General features: G+C 45.5%; 1 protein-coding gene across 1 annotated transcript in view; it reads right to left on the minus strand.

Annotated features, from left to right (window-relative positions):
• Window positions 1-8,055: 8,055 nt before the first annotated feature.
• RGMA (repulsive guidance molecule BMP co-receptor a) overlaps window positions 8,056-22,537 on the minus strand; it is a 35,997-nt gene continuing 21,515 nt past the window's right edge. Inside the window, exons 2-3 of the mRNA XM_081964961.1 lie at window positions 13,624-14,135; window positions 8,056-12,341 (exon numbers count right to left, since the gene is read on the minus strand). Coding sequence (XP_081821087.1) covers window positions 11,637-12,341; window positions 13,624-14,135 — 1,217 coding nt within the window. The 3' untranslated portion in view covers window positions 8,056-11,636. The remainder of the gene's footprint in view (window positions 12,342-13,623; window positions 14,136-22,537) is intronic.

A 22,537-nucleotide genomic window follows, 5' to 3' on the forward strand; every position in this document is an offset into this window, starting at 1 on the left:
CCAATATAGTTGTAATTCGAGGGCTGCCTGTATATATATACCCCCACCCCTCATTAAGAGTAAGGTCCTCTTATACATTCTAATTTTTGCTCCCCCTCCCAAGGAGAATGGGGTAAATAAGAATGCCCCGAAGATGAAGGAGAAGAAAGAAATCAAAGATAATCAATCAGGCCAAAGCCATGGAAATAAGGATAAACAGCCAGGCCAAAGCCCTGAAAAAAAGATGAAGAAGTCAGACAGAAGTCCAGAAATCCAAGTTCAGCCCTTAGCCAAAAAGCAAGAATGCAAAGTTCAGCCCTCACCCCAAATCCAAGAAAGCAAAGCTAAGCAGTTAAACAAAATCCAAGAACGCAAAACTCAACAGCCAGTCAAAATCCAAGAAAGCAAAGCTGAGAAATTAACCAAAAGCCAAGAAATCAAAGCTCAGTCCTTAGTCAAAAGCCAAGAAACCAAAGCTCAGCAGCCAGTTAAAATTGAAGAAAGCAAAGCTCAGCCGTTAACCAAAATCCAAGAAAGCAAAGCTAAGCAGCCAGTCAAAAGCCAAGCTAGCAAAGCTAAGCTGTTAACCAAAAGTCCAGAAATCAAAGCTGAGCAGTTAACCAAAATCCAAGAAAGCAAAACTAAGCAGCCACTCAAAGTCCAAGAAAGCAAAGCTAAGCAGCCAGCCAAAATACAAGAAAACAAAACTCAGCAATTAACCAAAAGCCTAGAAATCAAAGTTCAGCGCTTATCCAAAATCCAGGAAACCCAAGCTCAGTGCTTAACCCAAAGAAAAGAAAAGAAGGCTAAGCAGCCAGCCAAAATCCAAGAAAACAAAGCTCAGCAGATAACCAAAAACCCAGAAATCAAAGCTCAGAGCACAGGCAAAATCCGAGAACTCAAAGCTCAGCAGTTAGCCCAAAGCCACAAAAACAAAGCTGAGCCGTTAAGCAAAAGCCAAGAAATCAAAGCTCAGCGCTTAGCCCAAAGCCAAGAAAACAGAGCTAATCAGCCAGTCAAAATGCAAGAAAGCAAAGCTCAGCCATTAACCAAAATCCAAGAAAGCAAAGCTAAGCAGCCAGTTAAAATCCAAGAAAGAAAAGCTAAGCTGTTAACCAAAAGCCCAGAAAGTAATGCTCGGCAGTTAGCCAAAATCCAAGAAGTTAAAGGTCAGCGCTTAGCCAAAATCCAACAAAGCAAAGTTCAGCAGTTAGCCAAAATCCAAGAACTCAAAGCTCAGCAGTCAGCCAAACAGCAAGAACAGGGAGAAAGACAGGATGAAATGGAACAGGTACCTATTGGTGTTAACCTGTCTTGGAGGCTATGCCATTGCTGATTTTAACCAAGGTTCACATACGTGTTTTAGTAACTTGACTGTGAGCTTATGTGAATCATTTAACCTTGGTTAAAATCAACTTCATATGATGGGTAAAACTTCCTTTTACTTCATTCTTTGGGTGTTTGGGCCAGGGTGAATGCTTTGTCTGTCCTTGTTAGAACTGGGAAGCTAAGCCGGATTGGATTGGGTTAACTGGGTGGAAAAGCATCAGGAACTCCCCAGATTCTGGTCTTGACTGAGAAATCTAAGAAACATCTCAGAAGACAAACCAAATCATAACCGATTGTGAGACTTTGTAACTACTTTGCTTGCACACAGTTTGCAATTGGCTACCATTGAGCATGTGTATTGAATAATGCTTTAGCTGGCTTCCTAGGCTCTTCAAATTACTCAGTTCTCCCCAACAGTGCCTTGAATTCTAGATATTTCCTGTCTTCGGATAATGTTATTTTGGTTTTGCCCAGTTCTGAGAAATCAGGAGACTGCATAGGAAGATAAAATTTCCATGCACCTGAGCTTCAAATTTGTTTTCAGGGAGATTTCTCCTCCTTCGGTGATCACTGTATAAGCGATCCCAAAGCTCAGAAATTTATTGGGTTGACACATTTTGTAAAAACCCAAAAGCTTTGTCCGCACAAAATAGGAAGAAAAGGTTGGAGCGAGTTTTGAGAGCCTCCAGACAACCAGTCAGTAGAAGGACAGAAGAAGGTAAGCATGAGCATTGGTGGAGAGCCATTTGCTTCTCCACCCAGCTTCCAACAAGGGAAGTCAGTGAGGGAAGCCAGATTGGCTTATTGATTGTGTATGATTCACTTAACAACTGCAGTGGTTCTGCTTACCAGCCTGGTCCAGGAAGAAAAAGTTGGAGCGAGTTTTGAGAGTTGGCTAACTACCTTTCGAAACTGTCCACCAGGCCAGTGAAAGGTGGATGGTTTCTTGCTAAAGAGGGATGCAAAAGACTACATGGTAGTATTTCTCTCCATTGTTTTACATCTCTGGCCATTCAGAATAGAAAGACAAAAGGTTAAAAACAATTCATTTAGAAATACATGTCCCAAATCAGTCACAATCAAAGGATGCTGAAGATTACGTCTCTTTTAGAAAGTGAAATGCATATTTGTCGGTTTTAGTCATGAGAGGTTTGTGCAATTCCATTCGTTTAGGGAGTCCCATTATCACAAAAATGAGCCGTGATGGCTCAGCGGTTAAAGACGCTGGGTTTGTCAGCTGGATGGCTGACAGCCTGGGTCCGAGACCCACGTTCCACATAATGGGTGAGCTCCCGTTACCTGCCTCAGCTCCTCTGTCCACCTAGCAGTTCGAAAGCATGCAAATGTGAGTAGATGAATAAGCACCATTACAGATAACAGCATTCCATGTGCCTTTGGCATAGGTGGCCACATGACCACAGAAATTGTTTTCAGACAATGCTGGGGTTGAGCACCGTCCTTTAGAGTCACCATGACTGGACAGAGTAAATCTTGACCTGTACTTTATTATCCTAAACATGGAGAGACCTGTTTGAAGGGGCAAAAGAATCGCCTGGAAATTCCAGGAATCAGAATGCAACTTTCTCACCACCCTTGGGGTTTTCTTGGGGGGAGGGGGGTTCCATTTCCTTATTGACACATCTGTGACTTTCCATCCTTTGCTGTTTCATGAGGGATGCTATCTCCTCTTCTCTTTTCACAGCCCAAACACGCCGAGGCAAAACCAGTCCCCATCAAAGATGTGGAAGAGGAGGAATTGGACCAGGCAACCTTCGACATTGTGAGTCTTCTCCAGGAACCCAATGGGGAAACGTCCAAGAGTTCTGGTCACTGACTCCAGAAAATGTCCTTTTGACTCAGGAGGGCAGCGGCTCTTTAGTTACGAAATCAGCTTGCCTCTTATGAAATTTCCATGAAAGATAAACCAACCCCAAAAGATTTAAAAATAGGGAATGGGGATCAAAGGGGGGGAAGTGGAAAAATGCGAAGAAAAAGAAGAAGAAGAGGGGTGGAGAAGGACACAAAAAATGGACTTCAGACTTTCTTCAGGTCAGAAACAAATAAACAGGTAAAAGTACGACCATAACTGAGCCCAGAATTTATGTTTGTTAAGTGGGAAATTAGCTAAGTGAGTTTTGCCCCCATTTTACGACCTTTCTTGCTACAGGTGATAAGTGAATCACTGCAGTTGTTAAGTTAGCAACACAGTTGCTAAGTGAATTGGGCTTCCCCTTTGACAGAAGGTCGCAAAAGGGGATCACATGACCACAGGACACTGCTCCCGTCATAAATAGGAACCGGTTGCCAAGCCTCCGAATGTGAATCACGTGACCATGGGAATGCTGGCAAGATCATAAGGATTTAAAAAAAGGGTCATCGGTCACTTTGTAAAGAGAGCTGACATGCTGCCAAGCCAAACACCCGTCCCTGGCATATTCATCTCAACAGAAAATTACTTTACCCCCCAACGAATTTACTTCTAAAACAGGAGAATGGTAGATTTGCTGGTATGGGATCGAAAAAGGAGAAGGATGAACCTTCCACCCAAATGTTGTCCTCTCTGCAGCATGTTTACGTGTCTTGTGAACAAGGATGACTCCCGTGGCTGTCATTTGGAGAGGGTGCCCACAGCAGATCCCCTCCCCCAAATTCAAATGGGCCCCAAGGCTCAAAAGGTTGCCTCCAAGGGGGTCTCCCTTTCCTCCTCCTTCCTTCTGATGTGCGACTCTAATGCGGAGCTTTGCCTTTTCTGTCCTCCACAGTGCAAAAAGCTAATGAGGCCCGTAAAAAATTCCTTGAGGCAGCTGGATAAGCCAGAAAGTGGACTTTCAGACCAAGACCTGCTGGAGCAAACTCGCAGTTCTCTTCTCAACATAGGAGACCACATAGCGGATTGTTTGAAAATCCACAGTGAACCAGATGTTCTTGACATATGGAGAAGGTGATTTGCCTGCCCACCAAATCTTCAGTCTCTCTCTCTGTCTCTTTCTCTGTCTCTCACTCTCTTGTCCTGTTGTTGCAGTCAGACTTGAGGGTCAGGAGTGTTTTTGAGTTTGGAGGAATAGGGGAAGAAGAGGCAGAATCTGGGGATGGCGTTCAAAGAGGAACCAGCCTAGAATCTCTACATAGCCACAAGTAAACTAAATCCAATTCCCCTTGAATTCCAGTTCCTAAAGAGAGAAAATTAAAATATCTCTTCACCTTCTTTCAGGAATCTGTGGGTATTCGTCTCGAAGTTTATCAAATTTAACACCCAGAAATTACACAAATTATACAAGATGGCTAGCCAAAAGCGAGCCCAGGAACAGAAGGTAAGAACAGAGGTGTGTGTGGATGTTTGTGTTATGCAGTAGAATGGAAGGGATACAAATATAAATAAAAAGGAAGAAAGGGAACATCTTGTGGAAAAGAAAACCTCAGGAACTAGAGGAATTCTGGTTGAGACTTTTAGGTGGGACTGTGCTCTTTCCTTTTTCTTTCTTTTTTTTTCTTTTTGCTCCTGACTCTGTCATTGCTGTCCTAAGAGCCAGATGTTGAGTTGTAGAAGAGAGGAGGAGGAATCCTATCTTTAGGAGTGGGTAGCCTTTCAATGCTCAGGGGACATAGGTTGGGGATCAAAGCCGTTGAGTCTTCTGGCACACTCCTTGATGGGAGTGTAATTCTCTGTGAGTCTCCAGCTCCTTTTGCCAGACTTGACCTTTTAATTATCAGCTAGAGGAGAGCTGGAAGGGACCTTGGAGGTCTTCTAGCCAAACCCCCTGCTCAAGCAGGAGACCCTACACTATGTGAGACGAGTGGCTGCATTGATGGAGTTGCATTGCTTTTTCTTCAAGCTACCTGACAAATACATCTGTTGGGGTCCCTGGGGAGCCAAGAGGGGCTGGCCTAGCAAACCTTGATGATGAAGACAACTCTGGTCACAAATGATGAGGCCTTAAGGCTTTCACTTTTCTTTCTGTTTCTTTATTTAACCCTTTCCTCTAGAAGAGGCCCTCCAATATTCTCCAGCCACCTCCCTCCTCCCCAGATCCTGCTTAATAAGACCCAAATCATGGTTACTGTTGGCTTTTTGAGTTTTCCCACGATGTTGCCTTTCTGCTCGGCAGGAACAGAAGAAGAAGGAAGAGACAACGAGTGGCAAGTGGCTTCATCCAGAAACCCCTGGGCCCAGTCGAGATATTCCAATGCTTCCTGTCCCCCAAAGCCTTCATTCACAAAATCTGCAACAACCGTCTCCCCAGCCTTCACGGATTCATGGACATGAATTCATGAAATATCATCAGCCAAGTAGAAGGGATTTTGGCCATACAGGTGAGATATTAGAGAAGCTCTTCCCTTCTTCTGATGTCCCATCTAGCTTCCTGAGATGGGGGAAGGTGGCAATGCATGACCATCCTTGGTCCTCTTATTGGGACCACATGGGGTACAAGGTTCAAGGGCCTCCCAGTTTATCTCTGTATCGGTGGTGGGATTCAGCCAGTTTGCACCTAGTCGGGAGAACCGGTTCTTAACTTTCTAAGCAGATGGAAGAACCGGTTGTTGGAAGAAATCTCTTTTTGGTTTTTTCCCCACTTTACAGGGCTAATCCTGTAAGGAAGGCAGGAAGGAAACATTCTGGTATTGCTTCTAGTCTAATCTTTATTGCCCTGCTTACAGAAACTGCCTCTCCGGTTAACCCTTATTGCATCATAACAGCGAAGGCAAAGCACCCATCGACTTGAGTGACATTGAGTTGGCCACAACCACCACTCAGATGACCACCAAGCCCCACTTACCCAGCTGTTCATTAGGGCAGAGAACCGGATGTTAAATTATTTGACTCCACCACTGTTTACAGCCCTCTCTAAACAGTTTACAGAGTCAGCCTATTGCCCCCAATATGCCTACCCAGCTGTTCATTAGGGCAGAGAACCAGTTGTTAAATTGTTTGAATCCCTCCACTGCTCTGTTTGGACACTGCTATGGATACTTTGATTATTGTGTTGCTGTTCCTCCTTTTTCTTATTTTCTTAAAAAAAGATAATCAAATGAATAGTAGACAAAGGCAGAATACAGATAACAAAGTCCATGTGAATAAGATCCTTGGGCTTCTTGTGAAAGAGTGCTAGCTTCTCCCCCTTCCTTCTCATGCAGGACGAAGGGAATGGCAGAGGGATCCCCAGTTTAATTACAGTTGGAATGCGTATACCAATTGGGACAGAAACCGGTACCAGCCGTACGAGCCCCGCTGGCACCGGGACCACCATTATGTAGATTGCCAGGCGCGCAGAGAACAGTATCGGAGCTCAGGAAACTACCAGCCCAGCAACGTATCTCGTAAACGCCCCTATGATCAGTACAACAGTGAACGCAGTTACCGTGGACAACCGGACTACAGGTGAGGTGCTAAGCAGGCCATTCGGCTAAGCCGTGGGGCTTCTGCAGGAGTCAGCATGCCAAAGGCAGGGAATGGTGTTTGTCAGCCAGATCATGGGACGGAGATCTGTAGGGTTTGGTAGGGTCTAATAACGGACCCTTGAAAGCCTGACCTCCCTGCCCTCTTGCACCCCAAACGCCCAGATGGGGTTATTTTGAGTCTCTTTGAGTATTACAAATGGTTGAGGGAGATAGGGATGCCTGGCCTATGGGTGAGAAGTAGGAGCTCCTTAAAAAGAGATCCAACCAAAAATAAGGAGAGTTTCCTGACAGTAAAAGCAATTAGGCAGCTAAATAGTTTGCCTGCTGAGGTTGTGGGTGCTCCCATCAGTAGAGGCTTTCAAAAATAGGCCGGACAACCCTTTGATTGGGATGGTATGAGGCTTCTGCCTTTACCAGGGGGTTGGACTAGAAGACCTCCAAGGTCCCTTCCAACCGTATGATTCTCTTACAACCTCTCTTTCTCCTGGAGAGAGGTGCTGTTCATTTTTTCTTAACAATCTTGCATTCCTTCATCGCAGTCATCTCTGCCCCTTTTTTTGTAAGTGTATGTGATGTCATGACCCACAATAAAAAGTGCGTAGACTTGGGTTCCAGCTCTGCTGTTGTCCATTTTCTTTCCTTCCTCTAGTGTCCAGAATTGGCTGAACTGGGCTGACATTCCTGTTCTCTTCCATGCCTTTGGCACCAGAGGGAGTTAAGCCTCCCAAGATCTAGATGTGGTCATTTTTGCCTCTTCTGTTGAGTTCAATGTTTTGATCTTCTTCTTTCCCCTCCAGGTACTGCTATGAAGCCAAGAGACAACGGTTAGATGAATTCAGGCCCCAGAATTACCCAGAAGATTATCAGAGGATGGCTGACTATAGACCTTCCTTGAGTTATCATGGGCAAGGACTCTCTGACCATTACAGGCCTTTCCACCCAGACAAATCGGCTGATTACAAGCATCTCCTTCTCCCTCCTCACTCCCAGCTCCCTGACCCTCGCTCTCCACCTTCTCAGAAATCTCCACTTGGTGTCAGGTCTTCCACCCAGTATCGCTCACTTCTGGATAGGCCCTTAGAGCAGAGGAACAATCCAGAATATAAATGGAGTGGCCGAAAAACCTAGAGGTTATATTTGTGATAAAGGGATTGGCCACTGTTGAAATGATTTCCAGTGTAAATATGTTCTTTATAAAATATGTATTATTTTTTTCCTATGGTTAAACTGCAGTAATTTGGATTGTTGTACATTGAAAGTTCAGTTTTTCAAAAATTGGGATTTCTGTCTCTCTATCTCTCCCCCCCCCCCAAATAGTTGCCCCTGGGGTTATTTATAACTTGATGGTTTTCTTGTTTTGAAAATATAGAAGATTTTTATTACTTCAACCCTGATTCTAGTTAGTGAAGACAAAATCTTCCTCAGTCATTTGTTCTTCTTTTTCATCTCCTTTTTTCATATTGTTTGACATTTTCTGGATTTATTTTTTCTTTTTGATCTCTTCTCTGAAAAGTATCCCAGTAGTTTGAAAAAGATCTCAATGCAGAAATTTGAAGTTAGGCCAAATGGTACGTGTGACCCAAGATATTCTTCCCCATCACAAATCTATTTTAACTGAAAGCTGATGACACATTCAAAAAATTTTTTTATTGATCTTCGTTTTTCTGAAGTTGGTAATTATTTTGGCGGCAAGGTGAGCTGGGTTTTACAGTGAACTAGCCAATTCAACAAACACAACAAAGATAAACTGGTTCATACCATTTTTTTCATCCTAAAGATTGCATCAACAGAAATGCAGGACTGTGTTATTGGGAAGAAAAAGAAATTTATTTGCTTTTTTTTTTAATCAATAAATAATTTACAATATTTACATCACAACACTCCATACAATTTCCACACACATGCAATAAGCTGGAAAGGGAGGCAGTGTGTTTGTTATACGCTTTCCCTGTCTTTATTCAGATTTTCATTCGGAGCCTCCTGGGTCTTCATCGGCTGAATTCACTCAGAAGCCAAAACTTGACTGAAGATCATAAAAAATAAAGTGCTTTGTTAATAATTAGAGGTTTAAGAAACGATATCTGGGAAACGGTTTTAGAGCTCATCATAATCAGAGAAATAAGTTGAAGAGAATGAAAGATGACAGTTAGCTAAGAAAAACCTCCCAATTTGTTACATTTTACTGTTTTCAAGCATTTTGATTTATGAAATGCTAAAATGAAATGCCATTTTGATAGTGGCCAGTTAATTTGGGTTAAAATCCCACCCTCTAATAGTGACATCATTGATTGGGGTTATAGGAGTTGTAATTAGCATGGGTTATGAGGTAAACCATTTTTGAGGAAAATTTCACCTGAAGGGTGAGTTCTCACCTTCATTGCAAACAGGGTGATAACTCAGGTTTCCATTGCTGAATTGTATAAATCCAGCCAAAGATTTCCATATATGGTTTATTAAATGTTATTCAGGCAAAAAACATTTTAAAAATCACACTGCATTTCTTCTGTCACAGCTTGGATGAAGCCGCAAGAGATAATTGGTGGAAATTTGGAAAAAAATGTCTTGAAAAAGCTAGGCGATGGTTGTGTTAATGGATTGTGGTTCAGAAGGGAATGGCAATGGGTGCCATAGGTTTATGCAAGCATGCACGAATTATGAAGGCAAGGCGATCTTCACTCTTCACAGTCATTTATTCCTGTGATCCACCTACCATCTAGGACTTTTACTCCAAGCCAACTTGCCTGAAATGCCATCTAAATAGGGTCACTGGTGATAAAACCTGGCAACCAGGCACTGTGGACATTCTGACCTATAATTTTAGCGAAATCATAGTACTGTTTGCTAATGGTACTTTTGAGCTAAATGTGGACAGAGAGAGATGTCCATCTTGACTTCCTAGACGTCTGAAAACGTGGGAATAGAGTCTCCCCTAGGACCCTCTCCAAGTGACCCCAATTATTCTCAAACTACACAAGGCAATAGAGAAAACAATCATGTCCACCGATGAACAAATCATGAAGAGAAGTAATAAAAGTACTCTCTTAAATATTTTAGGAAGGAAGCAGGGGAATCCCATCTCTTTGCTCACTTGGCAAAATGAACATGTGTAACATTTAGTATGTGTTCAACTTACGACACACTCAAACGAGATAAAATATGAGCCAGCAGATGATCAGATGGACGTTAATGCTTGAAAGATACAAAGACAAGGCTTTGTGTATATCTGGATGTCCTTCTGGTGTTGTGATGGTCAGATAGGGCTCACAATTTAGGAGCAGTCTGAGCTCACTTTCAAAGGGTTCCCTAAAACTTGCATGTTGTCAATCTACACAGCAAACACACCCACACAATATGTCCCCTTCCCAACAATGGGGTTACACTCATTATGGTGCATTCAAAATAGAAAGGGATCAGGATAAGTTTAAGGATGAGAGAGTTCTCATCTGGCAGCTGGACCTAAACCCAACATAAAGTTTCAGCAATTCCTTAGCTCAGGTGTTGTACAAAGAAAAAATGGAGCTAAAGAAGGTGCATTTTGTAAAACGGTATTTCCAGAATACTGAGGCAGGCCTTCCATCTCTGCCTTCCTCCCTCAAATAAAACAATGGTGTTGTTGATGAGGCCTACCCATTTTCTGGAAATGCACAGCTTCCCGACGATAATTGATTTATGATCTATGACCCATCACTTGTTGCTCTTATGCACCGGAGACAAATTCCTTGTGTGTTCAATCACACTTGGCCAATAAAGAATTCTATTCTATAATACAAGACCCAAATGGTACAGTAATGCCACCAACTCAGCAGGCAGCCTTCTCAGCAGGGGGACTGACCGGAACAGCTCATCATGTCCACTGCAGAAGCAGGAAGGAAGAAGTCATGGGGGAAGAAGATGCAACTGCTGTCTCAAAACCGACACCACTGGTAAAGATGTTCCAGCTCTCCTATGGATTGGCATGGTTTGTTTTCCAAAATGGAAGACTTGAGGATAATGTCAACCAGAAGATTTGCACCTAGTGGTTGCACGGACTGGAGTAATACTGGCCTAGTTCCCTAGCTTATTTTCCTACGTACCAAAACAGGAGTGGACAACGAGTTTGAAAACATGATAAGCATTGTGGTTCTCGAACCACGGCCAAGAGTTGGAAAGAAAACACAATCTGCTCACATTGCCCATGAAACCAGGTTGACCCTCCCACTCCTCCCCTGTTCATTCTCGGCTGAAGCGAAAGGAAGCCATTTTCTATGAAGGAGACCGAAATGGAGTGAGCGAGGGAAGAAATGAGTTTGTAAGGGTGATGTCTGCCCAGAGGAAGCAAAGAGACAATAAAACCTTGCAGATTGGTTCCTAGGCGCCATTCCTCTGGAATACCACTGATACACTCGCCCACCCAAGAGCAGCTGCCAGCAGCTGCCCAAGCCAACCTGGAGAGAAGTGTGCACCAGCTGGCTCCCATGCACAAGGATGCAACCACACGAATCCATTTTTCATGAGCAGGATGCAAAAACAGACACCTCCCCCCCAAAGGCCATGGGACTCTGCCCATGTCTGGCCCACTTAGGGATTCTTTGAATGGTCATCTCCAAACCACTATATGCACAGTCCAGAAGCAACGGTTGCCTCTCCAAACACTATTATACAAATGCCACTGTCAGTGAAAAAGGCATTCAAGAAAAGTGAGAAGGCAAAGCTCTGCATTGTGTGTAGCAACTGGAAGAAGGGGACAGGTGGCTGATGTGGCCCTTGACCACCCTTCCACGTGGAGGAAGCCTTTGTTGACAGGAAGATGTTGACAGGAAGAGCCAAAGTCATGTTTTCTAGACGTGACCTGGGTCAACACAATCCCTGGTTGCTTCCGTTTCACACCTGCCCCAAACCGTAACAGCGGTTCTCCGTTTCCCAGCTTCACCACCAAGCGCGTCTGGGCCAATCTACAAGAAAAGGGACGGACTTTGATTCAAGCATAGGAATGCCAAGAGGGAAAGAAACAGAGCCATGGAAAGCTCGGAGGTGGCCGTAACGCCTGACTCCAAGTCTCGTGTCCTTTCAAAGAGGTGAAGCTTGTCTTTGTTGGAGTGGAGCATCTTGACGTCTTCAAAAGCATAATAAGCCGCCAGGGTGAAGTTGACGTCGCCGGTTGTCAAGAGATCAAAGACACAGGACTGGAAGTACAAATCCTCAACCGGGAGCTTCTCTTTGCATTTGGCTGTGGCTGATTCGTAGGTGAAGACCTCGGATGAAGAAGGTGGATTCGAACCTTTCTGGGGAGGGCGGTTTTCAGTAGCCTTAGGGGTGGGAGGGAAGTCTAGCTGCTGGTTGAGTGGACAACCCCGAAGGCAAAGATAGAGGCCCTGGTTGTCTCCGTCCTCCACAGCTTTCACAACCTCCTCTGGCATCCGGACGGCAAACGTGAGGTAGCGACCGACTTGCCTCACTACGATGGTGGTGCCAATGTATTTGGCCTGGATCTCAATGTGTTGGCCAGAGACCTTCTCGGTGATCTTCAGGCTGTTGGCGCCATGCTTGTCACCGCCATTCTTCGAGCCATCAGCAAAGGCTGCTGGGAGTTCATCCATCTCTGCCTGGTACACCTTTTGATCCACACACTCTTGGAAGCTCTTGAAAATGATAGTGAGCTAGTGGGAATGAAAGGCAAAAGGTTAGCGACATTGGCAAGACAGTCTAGATTGGTTCATAACCCACCCGTGTTTGTTGTACCAGGTCTGAATGCTCAATTTCTCTCTTCTGCTAGTTGTCGTAACTAAGTTGTCCTTTCTTTCCAAAAGCATGAAGACATGGTTTTGCCAGCAGGCCAGAGACCCCAGGGAACTATAAAGCCCACCAAGTGTTTAGTCCAATTGTTGTCGCCAGGGGTATCATCATGCTTTGTCAACCATGAAAGACAGGGAAAGGCTTTTGACTATACAGGTAGTCCTCACTTAGTGACTTCTTGTTCAGCAACCATTTGAAGTTACAAGAGTGCTCAACAAGAAGACTTATGGCTGGTCCTTGAAGTTGTGGCTGTTGCGGTGTCCCCACAGTCACAGGATCATGATTGGGGCACTTGGCAACCGGCACACAGTTACAATGGTCACAGCTTCCCACAGTCACATCATCCCCCCTTGTGATCTTCACTGCTAGCTTCCAATAAGTCAAGTCAATGAGGAAACCAGCCCCCCCCCCTTGATGTTGTGCTTAATGACTGCACAGGATTCCTTAACAACCACAACCTGAACTGTCATTGTACGTGGAAGATTGCATTTAATTTCGTTGTACAAGGTGCAATGACAATAAAGCAAACTAAACTAGACTAACATATTTTTAATCTTAGCTTAGGGATGTGATCAATGATTCTACGATGCCACTGAACTGGGGGAGGCCAAATGTTCCCATTTGTTTAGAAACATTGGATATTTTTAAAGGGCAACCCCCTTTTCGTTTTTGAATCCTTCCAAAGTAGGGAAAATTGCCCTTATCCAAGTATTTCAGGGAGGCCTAAAGAGTGAAATGAGAGTTTTGAACCTCTGCAATTTTTCTTAAATCCAGGGGTGGAATTCAGCAGCTTCTGACAGGTTCTGGAGAGCCGGTAGCAAACATTTTGAGTAGTTTAAAGAACCGGCAAATACCACCTCTGACTGGCCCCAGAATGGGGAGGGAATGGAGATTTTGCAGTATCCTTCCCCTGCCACGCCCACCAAGCCACGCCCACAGAACAGGTAGTATTTTTTTTTTTTAATTTCACCACTGCTTAAATCCCCCAAACAAGCACATGTTGGGCTTTCATGGACCACAGAAGGATGATGTGGAGGCCTCCGGAACAAGCCAACTCAATTTTGATGAGACGTCAAACAAAGCAAGCTTTTCCAAGAGAGTCCAGAAGACTCTCCAAGCCATACTATGCTATGGAGACATTCCTACCTTGGTGGTGGCTGTTGCCAGGGAGCCAGGCAAGACAGGACTGTTGGTGACTTGCACATTCAGGTAGTTGTTGTCGACGAGTGGCCAGGCCCCTTGGATTTTGCATGTCTGGAAGCTGTCCGAAAACGTCCGCAGGTGGGGGTCTCCAAACAGCCCACAGTGGGTGTAGTTGGGACGCACGGAGTGTTTGTGGAAGCTACGTTCATAATGGCAGCTCTCGGGGCTATCCGAGCGTTCCTGGCTGTCGCCCCGAGGCAGCGGGGGGAGGCGAGGCTGGGAGGTGGGCCCATCTTTGGAGCAGTTGTGTTGGGTCATGAGATCATCGATGCCGTGGACCGCAGAGTGGTAGAAGAGGTCTCCCCGGCAGGTGCGAGCCGTGTGGTGGGTGCAGAGGGCGTAGGCGCGCAGGGCAGTGCAGAACTCGGGAGCATCCTCAGCGGCCGGGGGCTGTGTCCCCGAGGTTGCGGCCAAAAATTCAGAGTTGCACTTCATGATCTTGCATGGAGACATGGCTAAGAGAAAGAGAGAGAAGAACACACCTGTTGGAAGTGTCTAATGAGGCTCTCTAATCTGTCTATACAGGTAGTCATCAACTTACAGCAGTTCCAATAAAGGAGAATATTTGTAGCTCAGGGTTGAAGTAAGAGGTATCTGAAACAAGCAAGCTCAGAGAGCACCAAGGACCCCATAGTCGTCCTCCCCCCCCTCCTCCTCCGCCTTCCTCTCCTCTTCCTCCTCCTCTCTGCACACCTGATCCCCTTCTAACGCTAATGATATTACCTAGTTGGGTTATGAAATGTCTTCAAGAAAACAAGCAAGCTCAGAGAGCACCAAGGACCCCAGTGTCGCCCTCCCCCTCCCCCTCCTCTTCCTCCCCCCTCTCCTCCCCCTCCCTCCTCCTCCTCTCTGCATACCCAATTCCCTTCTAGCATCGATGAAGTTACCTAGTTTGGGTAGTAAAATGTCTACAGGAAAACAAGCCAGCTCAGAGAACACAAGGACCCCATAGTCATCGTCCTCCCCTCCCCCTCTCCCTCCTCCTTCTCCCTCCTCCTCCTCCTCCTCCTCCTTTCTGCACAACCCATTCTCTTCTAGCACTTATGATGTTACTTAATTTGGGTCATGAAATGTCTACAACAGTTGAGTCTCAACCTTCCTAATGCCGCGACCCTTTAATACAGTTCCTCATATTGTGGTGACCCCCATCGTAAAATTATTTTATGTTTTCCGTATTTTTTCAAAAATATGTGTTTTCCGATGGTCTTAGGCGACCCCTGTGAAAGGGTCGTTCGACGCCCAAAGGGGTCGCGACCCACAGGTTGAGAACCGCTAGTCTACAAGAAAACAAACAAGTTCAGAGATCACAAGGACCTCATAGTCATCATCCTCCCCTCCCTCTCCCCTCTCCTCCTGCTCTTCCTCTCTGCACACTTCATTCCCTTCTAGCACTGATGATGTTACCTAGTTGGGTAATGAAATGTCTGCAAGAAAACAAGCAAGCTCAGAGAGCACAAGGACCTTACAGTCATCAAAGCACAGCCAGCCAAACAAATAGGTTTAAAAATAGTTTCTATCCTTGGGCTGTCAGACTCTTAATCACAACCATCATCACTCCACACACACACGGAAACATATGACTAGTTTTTCTTTCTCTTTCTTTTTTCCTAATTACTTGCATAGGGATTATTCTTTATACTATTTATGTTGTTTGCATTTGTTGCCATGGATTGCACCCGTGAGACTAAAACCAATTTCATACGTATACATAAGGTACAATGACAATGAAGGCTATACTATACTATAAAGAGGAAAACTGGAAAGTCGCTAAAAGTGGTTGAGTTTGCAAGGGAGCACTGAGAAGGACATTATCCTAAAATTCCTGACTTGACTCTTCTTTCTTCAATTCAATTTCAAACCTTTGTTGTCAGAGTACAACCTGTGTACCACGAGATTGGCTGAGCCTCCCTTTGTGCACCCCCCGACACAATACAACTCACAGTGAAAGACAGAAAATCCCTAGCCCAGTAAATCCAATAACAAACCAGTGGTGGGATTTATTTTTTTTTACTACCGGTTCTGTGGGCAGGGCTTGGTGGGTGTGGTGTGGCTTGTGGGTGTGGCTTGGTGGGCGTGGCAGGGGAAAGATGCTACAAAATCCCCATCCCCTCCCTGCCAGAGGTGGGTTGCTCCTGATTCGGACCGGATCAGCTGAACTGGTAGTGGCGGGAGCTGGAGGTTCCGCCCACTCACCCAGACGCTTCTGTGCATGCGCAGAAACGTCGCGCATGAGCACGAGTGAATCGGTAGTTCTGGGATTTGAAACCCACTTCTGCTTCCCACCCCACTAACCTGCTTTCCAGCTCCGTTATCCTGTTCAGGGCAACCAAAGATGATCAGCTGGGAGGCTGGAAGGTAGCAGGGGTTGGACCAGCCTATTTGCCGGTTCTCCAAACTACTCAAAATTTCTGCCGGTCAGAACTGGCTGAATACCACCTCTGTAACAAACACCCAGTCCTATTGCACCATGTGAACCTATTGCACATTGTGCCTGTCCTGCAAGTCAATCGCACTCTGTTGTTGTAGAGTTATTTTCAATTCAGGAGTCTGACAGCCCATGGATAAAAACTGTTCTTCAGCCTGTTTGTGCAGCGCCCAATGCTTCTATATCTCCTCCCTGATGGTAGGAGAATAAAGAAGGGCCGACCAGGGTGTGAGTCATCCCTGACAATTTTCCTCACTCTTCTAAGGCAGCGAGCACTAGCGATGTCGCCTAGTGGTATCAGGGGACAGCCCACGATGTTTTGTGCCGTGCTCACCAACCTCTGTGACAGTGGTGGGATACAAATAAGTTATGATTTCTTCCAACAACCAGTTCACCAAACTGCTCAGAAAGTTAACAACCGGTTCTGTTGAAGTGGTGCGAACTGGCTGAATCCCACTACTGCTCTGTAATGTCTTTCTACCTGCAGCTGTCCAGCCTGCATACCACACTGTAATGTAATGTGGGAGGACGCTTTCTATTGTGGACCGGAAAAAGGAGATCATCAGTTACTTTACTTTACTTCATTGTCATTGTACATAAATACACAATATACACATACAACAAAAGTCGCATAACCCCCAGAGACCAGGCCCAACACACATAACAATTCCCAAACACCCTCCCACCCACCCAAAAAATCCCCCCCTAAACCACCCAAGCATCCACACAACAGACCAAGTAGTGCAGTCCAATAGCTCGCTGATGTTGGCCCTTTAGTTCATTGTAGAGTGTCATTATAGCGCTGGGATAAAAGCCATTCAGGAGACGTGTGGTCCTAGTTTTCACAGTTGTTGTTCCACTTTGTTTTTTTTCGCAAGACCCTCCGTAAGTGGAGTTCACGAGCTTTCAAACGGAGGCAGGGGAGGTGGGAGGGAAAAATTGGGAAGAGACTAGGAGAGGCTGCACGAAGCCCATAGGGGGCGGTATCGCTCTACGGATTTTACAGATTCCAACTGAAGGAATGAATGTATCCATACGCTTTGCCCTTTCACTCATCTCTCCATATAAGGCCAAATTTTCCAAACGCAGGTGTCACGCATATACTCAGCAAGCATACGAGGGAGCATGCCTTGGTTCTACGTGAGTGGGAAAGAGAGCAAAACAGAAGGACAACCAAGTCTTTTTTTTCTCAATGTTGCAGACAGTGAAGCCCTCGGGAGCCCAGGTTGCATCAGACTCGACAACGTCTGACGCAATGGTGTTGGGTCTACTACAAGTCTCAGGATCCCCAGATAGGAAATCGGGTGTGGTCTTGCCAGACCATACCTAGAAACCTTTTCAGGTTGCCACAAAAGATGATTTCTTGGAAGCCAAGAGGTTCTTCTATTGTTTTCCTGCAACAACTAAAAATCTGGAGCTGCATTTTTCTTTAGTGACCTTAATCATGCTTGATAAACCCCCTTCTCGCTTCACCGGCTGGTCTTCTGCTAAAGCTACCCAACTTAACAGAATGACAGCGTTGGAAGGGACTTTGGAGGTCTTCTAATCCAACCTGTTCAAGCAGGAGATCCTATACCAGGGGTGTCAAACTCAAGGCCTGGGGGCCAGATCCGCCCTCCCCCCAGGTCAAACACAACCCTGATGCGGCCCTCAATGAAATCGAGTTTGACACCCCTGCTCTATACCGTTTCAGACAAATGCTTGTCCAGTCTCTTCTTTAAAACTTCCAATCCTGGCGCATCCAGAACCTCTGGAAGCAAGTTCTTCCACCTCTTGATTGTTCTAACAGTCAGGAAATTTATCCTTAGTTCTAGGTTGGTTCTCTCCTTGATTAGTCTCCATCCGTTCCTTCCTTTCTTGCCTTTTGGTGCTTTGGAAAATAGGTCGACCCCCTCTTCCTTGTGGCAGCCCCTTAGATATTGATACACTGCTATCATGGCAACCCTAGTCATTCTTTCCATTAGCCAAGACATGTGTTTTAGTCTCCAGTCCCCTAATCATATTTGTTGCTTTTCTCTGCACTCTTTTTAGAGGCTCAATTATATGTACGTACGTACGTACGTATGTACGTATGTATGTATGTATGTATTTGTGCTGATGAATAACTAAAACACAAATACAACACAAATATAACAAAGGCAACATTAAAAATAAGGTTTTCTGCCTGGATGGTCTCCTGGAGTGAGCCGAAAGACAGACAAAGGGAAAGCAGTGTGTTCCCTCCCATATTTGGGCATACCAGGGGTTGTGTCACAATACATGCATACATACATACATACATACATACATACATACATACATACATACATACCAGGGACGTGCGGTCAGGGGAGGCAGAGCCTCACCTCTCTTCATGAAATAATAGTATATAATAATAATATATATTTCGTCCCATCCCTTTTACATGGCTCCCGCTAAGTTCCGGTAAGGAGAAGAGCTTTTGGGAAGTGAAGAGGAAGAGGAGGGAGGAGGAAAAGGAGGAGGAGGTGCGCGCGCGGGGCGGTGCGAGCTGGGCAACCGGCGGAGGCAGGAGGGTTCTCGGAAGCGCCAATAACCTTCCTGCCTCCGCTGTACTTTGCGCGCTCCTCGCAACTGCAATAGATGTCCAGAAGTGGCAGGGGCTGTTGGGCTGGAAGCCCAAACCCCATTAGCCACAAAAGGCACTTCTGGACATATATTGCAGTCGCGAGGAGCACGCAAAGTCCAGCAGAGGCAGGAATGTTCTCGTTGTTCCCCAGTCGCTTTCGAGGACTGCGGAGCGCGAGCCGGCGGAGCACGCTCAGGAAGGCGGGAAATGGCAGCCTCCAGCACACGTGGTCCCATTCCTCGCCTTCCTGATGACGTCACCAGCCTCACCAGCCATAAACCTCACCGCACGTCACTGATACATGCATGCATGCATGCATGCATGCATGCATACATACATACATACATACATACATACATACATACATACATATATATATATATATATATATATATATATATATATGGCAACATTTCAGCGAGGTCTCACTCAGCATCTTCAGGCTGGGTTTTGGGCCCAAAACCCAGCAAGTTTTGGCTAGGCTGGCTCAAAATAATTCAAGGAATGAAACATGTATATCTTTAATTCACAGTCATGGAACTGAATACAGCTTGTTTCCCACAAGATGTTTAATCACGCCGGTAACAAACTAAGCAGTTCCATTTGTGTCCACCACCTGCTAAGCTTCTTTTGGGGGGGGGAGGGGGGTTGGGTGGTGTGAATCCAGCCTACTCCGTTTGTGACTCAAAGGTCTGGATGTACTCAGAGAATAAATGCGCTGATGAGATAAGCATGTTAAGCACGTTGCGGGATTCTATCCTTAGAAACCATAATTGGACTAGAACTCACTTTGAGAGCCGGGATCATCTCCCTTCCTTCCCTAACTTCCTGCCCCCCCCCCCCCCCCGAGTTCAGCCAAGATTTGGACACAGAGCAACGCTGAGCTTTTTCTGGCGGAGTGCCTGTGCAGCTGTTGGATCACATTCTGTCTCTCTTCCTAGCACAAATACTCTTGTGACTCAGGCATTTTGGCCAGAGAGCTGGAAGCAAAGTCCACATTGTTTGCAGAAAAGATGTCGAGACTCTAGAAAGAGTGCAGAGAAGAGGAACAAGGACGATTAGGGGACGGGGGGGTTAAAATATATAAGGAATGGTTGCTGGAATTGGGTGTGTCTGGTTTGATTAAAAGAAGGACTAGGGGTGATGTGATAGCCTGCCACACTTTCTACTGTCTTATTTTCTATTGTGGGAAAATGGGACGGGGGATTATACGGAGTTGGGTGATACTACTACTACTACTACTACTACTACTACTACTACTACTACTAATAATAATAATAATAATAAAATAAACTTTAATTTATAAACCGCACCCTTTCCTACAGGACTTGGGGCGGTGTACAGCCATATTAAAACAGTATGAATACAAAATATAGATGTACTTAAATATACAAATAGGCAAACGGAGGAGGTAGGATATGGACTGTACAATATTTAAATTAAAATACAAATAAACATTAAAATTACCCTTAAAAACTACCCAATAAGATGTTTGCCAGGAGGTTAAAATGGGACTATAAATCAGTTAAGCCAGCTAATTGGAACAGGTGGGTCTTAAGCGTCTGTCGGAAGGAGCGGAGGTCGGTAGTAGTTCTAATATCGGGGGGGGGGGGGGGGAGGTCATTCCAGAGGGTTGGGCCCATCACAGAGAAGGCTCTACTCCTGGGCGCCGCCCGCTGACACTGCTTAGTGGACGGCACCCGGAGGAGTCCCTCCCTGTGAGAGCGGATAACATAACAACATTCTTCTTAGAAAGCCAAGGTCATCTTTGTCTCTGCACCTGGTCAGAACTGGACGGGTGGAAGCTGCCAGCCTGGCAGTGGGAGATTGGACCATGGGATGGACTTGTGGATGTTGGGGCAGGATCTTGAACTTTCAACTGGGTGGGAAAACCTGGAAGCGTTCAGATTCGGGTTTTCCCAGATGTGCCAACATGGCTCTTTCAATAAATTGGAACGTTGAGGAATCCTTTGCCTCGGACTCTGATTTAATTTTGGATGCTATTTGGAACCCTGACATTAACCCGAATCTGCCTTAAAATACTTCACCAGCTGTCCCGAACTTCAGGGTGCTGTCCGGGGTACTGAGCCCCAGCACCGACCCAAACCCGGGTGACGCGAAGACTCAGGGAAGATGGAGGAAGAGAAGACAATAGCAGTGTTCCAATATCTCAGGGGCTGCCACAATGAAGAGGGGGTCAAACTATTCTCCAAAGTACCTGAAGGCAGGACAAGAAGCAATGGATGGAAACTAATCAGGGAGAGCAGTGATTCGCTTAGCAACCGTGTCAAAAAAGCTTGCAAAATCGGGCGTAACTCCCTTCTTGACTGCCTTGCTTAGCACTGAAAACTCAGCTGCCAATTATGGCCATAACATAACCTGAGTGTTAGATTGGGTAATGGATAGGCACACACGGGCTTAACGGTAACAACAGCTCTTTATTAAGTACAACAAGTAAGAACTATCCATCGAAGGTTGAGTCTGACAGCAGCCCTTTTATAGGGAGCTGTCAGACCCTTCGACCAATAGGATTAAACCTCTGTTCCCGCCGGAACAGAGGACCCTGGTGGAAACCACTGTAGTTAGAGCAAGTATCTAACACTGAGGACTACCCTGCATCAAGTCCTGTTAGGCTTTTTTTTAAAAAATGCTTAGGAGGGTTGCTATTTTGTCCTTTATTTGGCTTGGTTTTAATTTGATTGCATTGCTCTTACTATATTGTTTTAGCATACCGTATTTTTCGGAGTATAAGACGCATCTTCCCCCCCCCTAAAAGAGCGTGGAAATGTTAGTGTGTCTTATACACCGAACACAGCCATTTGTGGCCTCCTGAAGCCCTGCCCGCACATCCCATTTTTGTGAAAAACGGGCCATTTTTCGCAAAAACGGGGGCATATTTGTTGCCTTCCCCCACCCCCACAGGAGCATTCTGCAGGCTTCAGCAGGGCTGGGGGGGGGGAGAGGGAAAATGCCCCCATTTTGCTGAAAAACGGGGGTGCTTTGCCTTCCCCCAGTCTTGCTAAAGCCTGCAGAATGCTCCTGGGAGTCGGGGAAGACAAAAACTTTTTTCCTTACTTACCTCTTCGAAATCTTGGTACGTCTTATAGTCCGAAAAATACAGTATATTTTTTTTCAACCCTTTTTTGGATTGTTAATGAATCCGAAAAGTTTTATCTGGAGCATTCCCGTCCTGAGATCAGGATGGAAAAAAAACCACTCCCTAGCATTTGAACTGCCCCCCCTTCCTGCCCTCCCCCCCCCCAAAAAAAAATCCTAGCCAAAATACTTCTGACAGCAGGCATTGCTGGCAGAGCTCTGGAAGAGCTCATTTGAACAGTAGCCAAGAAAGCTCTGTTCGTTCAATTCTGCATAATCCATTTTCCATCAACTCAGAAATGCACTTGGGTTCCAGCCATGGATGACTTAGCATAGGAGCAGGAGCTGCTTTGTGTCTGCTGCTTGGAAAATTAACAAAAAAAAAAGGGGGGGGCGGGAAATATTCAGGAGGTGGAGGAGGGGGAGACAAAATCTGCCCTGGGCCCAGAGTTTCCCCAAAATAATTGTCTCTTATTTGCAAGCAACGCGCAAGTGTTTATAGACAGGATGCAATTTTGCACCCACACACCCGCACGCCAATTAAAAACAAAACTGATACGGAAGACAGTGTGGAGAAAAAAAAAGAAAAAATCTTGAGCGTTTCAGTTCTTGTTCAATTTTTATCTTTTTAAAAGCCAGCCAGATTCTCGTCCTTTTGGCGGGTTTGACCATCTGCTCCTGTTGGCACCAAACGCTGATTTTCCAAGTGGCTCTAATTGAACCAGCCTCCCCAGTCAGAGGCACAGGCA

This window comes from Natrix helvetica, assembly GCF_964273705.1.
Source record: "Natrix helvetica genome assembly, chromosome: 12".
Classification (NCBI taxonomy): Eukaryota; Metazoa; Chordata; class Lepidosauria; order Squamata; family Natricidae; genus Natrix; species Natrix helvetica.